Source organism: Alosa pseudoharengus, unplaced genomic scaffold, assembly GCF_046254945.1.
Source record: "Alosa pseudoharengus isolate Yale_2024_CS ecotype anadromous, Long Island Sound unplaced genomic scaffold, YU_APseudo_1.1 YU_APseudo_1.1_scf_17, whole genome shotgun sequence".
NCBI classification, from domain to species: Eukaryota; Metazoa; Chordata; class Actinopteri; order Clupeiformes; family Clupeidae; genus Alosa; species Alosa pseudoharengus.
The window spans coordinates 35,284,924-35,294,905 of record NW_027468640.1 but is presented as its reverse complement, the minus strand read 5'-3'; the positions used below and the strand labels follow the sequence as shown (position 1 = coordinate 35,294,905).

The 9,982-nt window shown below is 46.2% G+C and overlaps 1 protein-coding gene across 2 annotated transcripts in view; it reads left to right on the top strand.

The window, feature by feature from the left end:
* The window catches only part of LOC143127733 (uncharacterized), an 11,231-nt gene extending 5,733 nt beyond the window's left edge, over positions 1-5,498 (top strand). For both annotated transcript variants that reach the window (XM_076289398.1, XM_076289399.1), the window contains one exon: positions 1-5,498. This exon is cut by the window's left edge and continues 666 nt beyond it. In XM_076289398.1, the coding sequence (XP_076145513.1) occupies positions 1-4,955 (4,955 nt within the window). In that variant the 3' untranslated portion in view covers positions 4,956-5,498.
* The last annotated feature ends 4,484 nt before the right edge of the window (positions 5,499-9,982 follow it).

The following is a 9,982-nucleotide window of genomic DNA, read 5'->3' as shown; positions in this document are numbered from 1 at the left end:
TCGTGCACGACATCCAGCAGCTGGGCCGCAGCAAGAACGAACGCTACCACCTGAGGCTGCGGGACCTGACCGATCGCCTGCAGCGGCAGGAGAAGGAGCTCAAGAGGCTCCGAGAGGGGGAGGTCAAGAGCCTCCGCTGGAGCATCCTCCGGAAGAGGGAGAAGGGGAAGCACAGCCCGAGAGGAGGGGGAGGAGAGGAGGAGTCTGGGAGGGAGAGCACCCCTGAAAAGGGAGGTGAGGACCAGAGAAGCCTGATAAGTGAGCTGGAGGACAGGATGACATGGCTGACGGAGGACAAGGAGAGAGAGATCCAGGACCTGACACTGGAGAACGACCGTCTGGCTGCCGAGTTGGAGCGCGTCTTCCGAGAAAAGCAGGAGGCGACCATGGAGGCGGAGGACAAGAGCCGGGAGGTGGATGAGCTGACGGAGAAGGTGGAGGAGCAGCAGGTGAAGACCATGGAGCTGGAGCAACAGAACCTGGCCCTGCAGCAGCAGAAACGACAAATGGAGTGCACATGGAAGACAGAGACGGAGGAGTGGGCTGCGAAGCTGGAGCAGGCACAGAGAGATGCGGACGACTTAAAGCTCAAATGCGATGAAGACATCTCACAAGTGAGGATGGAGATGGAAAAGAGGTTGAAGGACAAAGAGAACGAGATGAAGAGGCAACTGCTAGAAAAAGAGAGGAAAATGGAAGAGATTGAACAGCAGAACGCAAAAAAGGAGATAGAGAGGGTGTCAAAGCAGAAGGAGTTGGATGCAAAACGAGAAGAAGAAATGACCAGACTGAAATACAGTATTCAGGAGAAGATGACAGAGCTGGCAAGGCTTGAGCAACTGAATCAGAGCAAAGAAAACGAGATTGAGGGAGAGAGAAAGAGAAACACAGAGAGTCTAAAAAGGCACAAAGACATGGAAAATGTACTCCGCGAGAAAGAAGAGGAGATCTCTGGGCTGCATCGCTCGCACAAGGAGCAGAGCGCGAAAAGAGAAGCAGAAATGAAGAGAAAGGTGGATGAAAGAGACGGGCAGATCATTCTTTTGAAACGACTCAACCAAGAGAAAGAAAAAGAAGCAGAGCAATTGCAGAAAACAGTTAAACAAATCCAGAGAGACCTGAGTGACGCCAAGGCCGAGTTCCAGAGAAAAGAATCCGAAAATGGTCTGCTCGTCAAGAACATGGAAGAGGATCACAGAGCAAGGGAGGAGGCGCTGAAGGCAGAGATCGAAAGGACCAATAAGCAAAAGGAGAAGATGAAATCCCAGCACGAGCAGGAAACTAAACGGGCAGAGGCAGAGAAGGCGCTAGCCTTGGAGACGAAAGACGACACCCTCAGACACCTGGAAGAGGAGAAGCGAGAGGCGGAGAAACATCTGGTGGAGGTGCGGCAACAGCTCAAAGAGAGCCAGAAGCGGGTGGAGGATCTGCAGGAGAGGAGGCAGGAGATGGAGGGAGAGCTCCAGCAACTCCAGCAGAAGAGCGAGGACCTCCAGAGGGACCTCCAGACCCAGAGGGCCAACCACGAGAGGAGGCAGGTCGAGCTGGAGGACCTGCTGCAGCAGAGCCGAGAGACTGTGCGAGTCAAGGAGGCCCAGCACATGGAGGTGGTGCAGGAGCACCGGCATGAGGCCACGGAGCTGCGACTGACCAACGAGACACAGCGCCGGGAGGCAGAAAAGATGCGAGAGAGGATGGAGGGACAGGAGAGCCAGATGAAGGAGATGAAAGGATACTACGAGCAGAAGCTGGCCGAGAGGCAGGCTGAGCAGCATCTGCAAGAAACGGAGAGAGAGCAGGACCTGAGCAGAAGGGAGAGAGAGCTCAAGATGTCCGAACTTCAGGTCACAAATAAGATGAAGGAGCTGCAGAAGGAAAAAGACGAGCTCAACCGACGGGAAGTGGAGCTGACGGAACAAGAAAATAACCTAAGAAAGAGAGAGGAAGACCTGGGGAAACAGGAGTGTGAGCTTGGACAACAGCAACAAAACATAGAGCATCTTCAAGAAAATTATCAACTGAAAATCGAAGGCCTAAGGGGGAAAGAGCAAGAGACAAAAGAGAAAGAATCTCAACTACAAAAGCAAGAGGAAGAAATAAAACACCTAGAACAAAAAATGACTGGACGGGAACTCGGTGTTGAAAGCAAAGAGAATCAGCTTGAAAAGAAAAGTGAGGAACTCTGCCTTAGAGAGAAAGACATGGAGAACTTCCATCTTACGCTTAAGAAAATGGAGAGTGACCTGACGGAGAAAGACCAAGCACTGAAGGTTAAAGCCCAGGAACTGGAAAAGAGAGGGAATGAACTTGAATCTGCAGAGGATAAGTTGGAAAAAGGTAATCAAGACCTAAAATCCAAATCAGAGCAGACACATCGAGACTTGGAGAGAGTTCGACAGGAATTAGAGAGGAAAAGAGAAGAAACGGACAAAAGGGAGGAAGAACTAAGAAAGACAGACGAGGTGCTAACAAATGAGAAGCAAGAGATTGAGAACAGTAAACGTGAACTGATCTCTGCCAAAGAAGAGCTAGAGATGAATAGAACTGAACTGCTAAGACATGAAGAGGAGGTCAAGGAGGAATGCCTCAAGAGAGAAGGGAATCTGGAGAGAAGGGAGAATGAACAGGGCAAAAAAGAGCAAGCCCTGAAACAGCTGGAAGAAAAATGTGAAAACATTTCCCAGGAACTGGATGATAAGCATCAGGACCTTACTGAGAAAGGAAAGAGACTACAGGAAAAAGAACAACAGCTCTTAAGCCAGGAACAACGACTGAGTTGTGCAGAACAAGACCTTTCAGATAAAGAAAAACAACTGGAGAATAAACTTCATGAATCTAGGATGAAAGAAGAGGATGTGGAAAAACAAGCTTTGATTCTGGAGAAAAAAGAAGCTGAACTTCAAGAGAAAGAACTCTACTTCAGAAATCAAGCGGATGAACTGGAGAACCAGAGGCTAAACATTGATAAAAAGGAAAGTGAACTTCAGAAAAGGGAACTAGAGCTCCAAGAAAGGGAAGAATCACTTGTGAGTAGGGAGAAGGAAATTGAAGGATGTCAAGTTGCACTAGAGAAGAGCTTACAAGAGCTGGAGAGCAAAAAAGAAGACATAGTGAGACAGGAGGGCCTCCGTGAGCATGAGCTTAACAACAAAGAATATGAACTAGAACAAAGAACCAATGAGCTAGAACATAGAGAACAGGAACTCATTACAATTGAAGAAATTCTTAAAAGTAAGATGCAGGAGGTAAATGCAATGGCTAAGAGACTGGAGGAAGGCAGACAAGAACTAACAGACATCATTCAAAGAGAGGAGAATCTCGAGAAGAGAGTTGTTGACATTGAAAACAAAAAGATTGGCATACAGGAACAGGATCTACTAAAGAAGAAAGAGGAAGATTTTGAGAAAAGAGAAAGCGAGGTGCAGAAACAGGAACTGGCACTGGTCTGCCAGGAGCAAAATCAGGCCAAGAGGTCACAAGACCTTGAAAGACAATTGCAAAACCTCGAGGAAAGGGGGCGGAGGATGGCGGAAAAAGAACTAGAGCTACAAAACCTAGAAAAACAACTGAGCAGCAGAGAAGACCTCATCAGCATTAAAGAGAATGACATGGAAAAATATCAACATCTGGACAGGAAGGAAGAAGTCCATAGACAAGAGCAGCTCAAACAGAAAAATGATTTTGATGCAGGAACTGAAAGTATGAATGAATCACAGGATAACTTTCTGAGGATCAAACAGGAGCTGGAGAAGAGAAAAGTTGAGATTGACAGCAGAGAAAAGCACTTAGGAGACCAGGAGCAGAACATGAAAAAGAAGGTTCTGGAGTTAGAGCAGTGGGAGAAATACCTGTACAACACAGAACTCAGACTAGTGAGTAAGTCTAAGGCTCCTGGGGGCAGAGGATGGAGCAGGGACGCAGCAGAGCTAGAGAGGACAGAGCAAGAGCTGAGCCAAGCAGAAAAAACTCTGGACGATCTGCTGAATGAGAGGAGAGAGAGAAAAGAGGACAGAGGACTTGAGGAGAAGGAGGAGGAGGAGGAGGAGGAGAATATCAATAAAATGAATGGCACAGAGATGGAGAGAAGAGAAACTGAGCTCATCCACAAACTCACAGACATGAAAAATCGACTAGAGGAGCTCATCTCTGGCCATGGAGGAGAGGTGGATGCCTGTAATGACCTGAGTGAGGAGACACAGCTGGACACGGAGAGACAGTTGGAGACTAGTCATGTGAGGCAGCCACAGGTCAACAGGACCAAGAGTCGTCCTGGAGCCACACTGGGAGTCACGGTAAGGGCAAACAGCGAGGGAGAGGATGAGAGCGACAGTGACTATGACAATGAAGACTACCACCAATCTCACAGCTCTCTCAACATCACACCGGATCTTGTGCCCAGGGTCCCAGAGCTGAGGCTGGCGCTCCTAGGAGAGGCCTGGTCTTCACGGCACCCAGCTCGCCACATCTTCCTGGGCCAGGACTTGGACGGCACCAGGGCGCCCTGGAAGGGGCAGGTGGCCGGCAGGAAGGTCAGCCTTGTGGAACCTTCTGGTCTCAAGTGGCGCTCATGCAGGATCCCAACGGCAGCACAGCACCGGGACGTCCTGCAGAGCATCTCCCAGTCTCAGCCAGGCCCCCACGCGTTCCTCCTCATCATACCGGCCTACCTGTCCTTCACACGGGCATACCGGCACGCAGTGCAGGCCACGGTGGCAGCACTCGGGGATGAGGCCTGGAGGCACAGCCTGGTGGTGCTCACCTGGGGGGAGGCTCTGGGGGAGAGCCCCCAGCAGCACCTCCTCAGGAACGGGGACCTCCAGTGGCTAGTGGGGAGGTGTGGGGGCAGGTACCATGTTCTGGGCCATGGTAAGCAGAGAGACAAGCAGGTGGCAGAGCTGCTGGAGAAGATTGAGAGAATGGTGGCGAGGAATGGATACATGCAGCAGAGTGACTAGAGAGGAAGAGATCAGATGTGTATGTGTGTGTGTGTGTGTGTGTGAGAGACTGTGTTTGTGATTGTAACTGATAAGGTATTGATAATACTGTATCAAGGAACTAATTACTTTTGGGCTTCCTCTAAAACATATGCACAAACACAAACAATGCAGAGGTGTCATAATGTATTCAAATAACCATATTCCATGTTCACATATGCATGCATACAGTATATTCATACTCCGTTGCGCGTCGGGGTCCAGTTCGCCCTGTCGAGACTAATTTTCCCAATAATGACCGGCGTTCTATACATTATCCCTTACATATATGCATTCACAAATATATTACATTTGCAAATGTCCTATTTATAACAGTACTTAAACCCAATAATATCCAGTAAGGTAGAATGTTGTGTCTTTGAGCTGTATGTGTGGTATTCAATATTGTGTGTATAGTGTTAAATTGTGACAAGGTTGTACCGTGTAGGCTACCATCACAAATATGTACTTCCAAAGTCAATGTCGACATCAATTTTTCATTAAATAAAGTTTGGTGTATGCCCATGTAGGCCTAAATGACGTCTTTTTTTACTTGGTAGGTTAAAACACAAATCTCCAATAAATGCAGATGGTGTTTCCCAGATTCGTCACAAGAGGGCAGCCTTGTATTGTAATTGATGTGTGCCTTGAATACATGGCCTTTTTCTATTAGTTTTAACGGACACACAACCTTACCACAACACAACCTTGTTTAGTGTGGCCCTAATGTTGTATACTAAATAGCAGAGGTGTAAAAGCTTCAGAGAGTAAAAGTCCTGCCACATGTTTGTTCCAACAATTCACTCCATCAACTGATTCTAATGAGCACAACTCTTTAGCCAGGTAAATCAGCTAATCAGTAAAATCACATGTGTTAAGCGCACAGGTAGAACCAATACATGGCAGGACTTTTACATTTTGAAGCCGGACTTTTACATCTCTGCTAAGCCTAATTAGTTAACTACACAAAATACTTGCATCATGAATATAATGTTTGGATAGGCCTATATGTGATCTTCGTCGTATCGTAAAGGCTGAATCATCTGAAACATGGCAACCTGCAGTTTAGTGTCAAGTTCAGTGACCGGTGCCAATGGTCTCCTCCCGCACAGCTTAAAATGTATCATGAACTGCATGAGTGCTTGAAGTAGAAGCCGTATCAATTTTGGGGAGAGAGAAGGCTGTAGTTAGACAGGTACAAATGTTCTAGAATAGCCTAGGCTACCACCCCGTTAATGGCAGCCAAAAACATAGGCGAGGACAGTCCACCATTATCCCCGGGGGTGCGCTTCTCTCCCCCGGGGTCCAATCTGCCTCTGACAGGTAAATTATGATTTTAGAAGCAGGAGGTCTGTTAGGTTTTCAAGAAAGACCAATTTCAACTGAGGGGAAACATGGCAAAATAGAGCCTTCTTTCACGACTGGCGGGCGGATACGCCGAACTGGCTATACCCAAAACACTCACGTGCAATCAGCGGTAATTGCCAAGTGTCGCTGTCGCGTGCTGGCACTTCACCACCCGGCCATTTACGCAAGGGGAGCTGTCACGGCGCGAGGAGCGACATTGGCGGGGGGCGCGCGTTCAAGGCGTTTCATTTTCAGGCGGACGTTTGTCCTCACGCGGCAGGGGGGCTATTTCAGCGTCATTAAATAAACGTAACATTTTTTATCTACGATTCCATCAAAGAGGGTGAAGCGTTTTCTCAAAGAGCGCATGGGTAGGTTTTAGCCAAACATATAATTGTGGTTGATAACATGCAATCAATTCGCAAATTGACTTTTGATTGCTGTTGTGGGCACGAAATTAGTCCTTTTTAAAGTTAATATCTCATGGCAAATGTTCTGGTGCTCAACTTTTCTTCCAAATATAATGAACATAAGCGCTGCAGTAAACTAGTGGGGTTTGGATACAAATAAACTTTTGGAAATGTATTTAAATACTAGTTAATAATAGGTTGACAGATAGGCCACATCAATAATAGATCAAAGAAAGTCTCTATGCTAATTTATTTCAAAGAAAAAAGGCCTTTCCCCACTATTTGGACTTCAAGCACTGTCTGCTTTATTTATTTATGGTGGTATTTTGCTAGTTGTATAGGCCTAGCAAAGAAGTGTTCCGTAAGACGGTAACTTTGCCATTTGCTTCATGATTGTTGGCATTAGAGATGGCATTGACATAAGCTTTTGATTATCATATTTACACAACTGTCAGGTATTTCCCCTGTGACTAATAGAGCAGCATTGTTGAATGTTGGATTCAAATGTTGGATTCTGTTAGTATTTCACATAGTGGCTGAGGCTATTTTATTTGGCACAGTAAGCTTTTACAGTTGGTATATTTTACGGAGGGAATCACTTCTCATTTGAATAATAGAACCATCTCATGGGGGACTGTGACGGTAGAGCAAAGGGGGGCATTCATGCATAAATGTGGTGATTACCATTTAACAATTCAAGCTGTTTTAATTGGTTCACACTCTCGGCACCCCAAACTAAATGCACACACCTTTAGATGAGGCTCACTAACAGTCCAGACTAGGTGAGTTTTTTTTTTTAACCTGCTGCGGTGGACTATGTGTATGTTCGCAAACACCATATATCCAGTGATTCTGTTTCACAGAGAAAGACAGAAAGAGAGAGAGAAAGAGAGAGAGAGCAGGAGAAAGAGAGAGAGGTAGACAGACAGAAACCAAACCCAACCCAGACTCGTTCTTTCCTTTAAAATGCCACCTCTTGATTGCTCCCCCAGTTATTTTTCTCTCACGTTTTTTTTAACGTGTCCTTGGGTCATGTGGTTGAGCACACAGGGGACGGAGGGGGTGTTTGGTGAGCTGTGCTCAATGCTAAAGGTCACTCTCCTCTCACTCTGGGTAGACAGATGAAACCTGATGGGCCATAAGGATAATATGTGGCATGATCTGGAAGCTAGCTCACGCAAAGAGATGCAGACCCTGGCACAGCATACATAACAACCCACATACAAACACACACACACGCACACTAACAGAGACAGAGAGAGCAGATCTATACAGCTAAGATACTGACTTACACTGGCACACATACAAAAGTGTGATGCTGTATCTGACATGGTATTGTCACACACCTTCACTGTGCCCTTTTACTAGACGGCAGTTTTGGGTGGGCCCATGTGCAGCAACAGGGACATACACACTCTCTTCACTCTCACTCAGATTTTAATGCATGAAGAAGAAACACACTGTGTTTGGTCACACCATCATATAGGTGATGTTGGCACACTGCTATCGGTATACTACAGTCAATACATTACATTACATTACATTACATTACATTTAGCAGACACTTCTTGAATAAGAGTCCCTATACTACTCCGGCGTTTTCCAGCTCCCGAAATAGAACAATTTGATATGCTCCACATTCATTTGAAAACTCCAGCTTTGTGTTTTCATGTTGACATTGAATTCGCAAACATCTGAAAACAATGACGTATAAACCCTCCCTGATTGGACCTTGTCAGTGTGATGTTTCTTGACAATCCATGACTCACTTCGACTACCACTACTAGCCCAGCACCAGTGGCAACATGCAACAACAACCGAAATACAAGCCGTACTGGCCTTGCTGTCTTTGGTAGCATCTGTAGTGCAGTTCAATTCTGCATTTTACAATGCTGACAATGGCGTGAATGGTCATTTGTGAATGGTCATGTGATCTGTGCTTCAGGTCTTCCCGCATACTGTCTGTCGATGTCCCGTGTGATGGCAAACGTGTGAGCAGATAATGTATTATGTATTTAAAACAAAAATGGAGCAGTGAGGAAATAACCAAAGAGTAAATGGTTTGAACCCCCCCCCCCCTTCAGGAGGGCCAAGGTTGTAAATGGGGCTGGGTAGGTCAACCAAGTCTGTAAATTACACCTTGCCATTCAGATATTGGTGCTGCTATAAATGTTGCATTCAAGTCAGTGAGGTAAATGCTACATTCCAGTATGCCATAACATTTTGAAGGGGTCACTGCTTTTGCCAGGGGCTGGGGGAATGGCTTGGTTTTCTGGGGTTTGTTCTTACACCTGTGTGGAATGAGGTGAATTCAACAGGGAGCCCGGTGCTCTCTCAAATGCCAGCGTGCCCTTAACCCTTCTCTCTGATCATGATGAGCTGCGGCTCCTCTGACCCACACAGACATGAACCCATCTAAGACGGTTCTCTCCACAGCAAACATCCACTGAACATGAAGAGGGAGAAAAAAGAACAATTATTGTTTTATTGAGAATTATTATTGAGGGCACTGAACGCTGATAAATCCATGATTTTAAATAGGTATTTGGCAGGGGTTTGTAATGCTGTAAAGTTTTGAGAACCACTGGCCCATGTGTACATGGATTTGACCAGAGCGGCACAGATTCAGAAATACAAGGCAATATTTTATATAGAACCTTCTGATATAGTGTGTTGCCTTGTCTGCATACAAACATTAAAGATTTTATCAAGAATGCTTGAATGAAGAGATATATATATCTGCTCTGCTATAAGGACAATTCATAGATAGATATCAACATGATTGCATAAATGAAGGTAGCTTAATGACAAGAACAGCTCTATGCATGAATAGACGAGGATGTCTCTCTGGGCGTCGCCTGGTGTTCCCCCACCCCCTATCACGAGCGCTCGTTCCTGATCTCGTCTCTTCCGTCTGAGCGCGCTCTGTGGGCCCCAGCCAGACACGGGAATGTAGCTAATGAGACACGCCCCCGAGGGTCTCCAGCTATCTTATTGGCCCTCAAGGGGTTAAGGGGGAGGGGCAGAGCAAGCGAAAGCGAAAGCTCCAACTTTAGTGGTCTGCGTAAGAATATTACAGTTAGAATAACCTCCAGGTCAGTGGTCCTGTGGTCATACAGCTGCAGACACAGTTGCACATCCTTATCTTATTCCCTGTATTTATAGTTTTCACAAATAGAGCTGCTAGGGTAGAGATACCAGAAAAATGTCAGACATGTCAATAAAATGTTATCTATCTACCTACCAATCTAT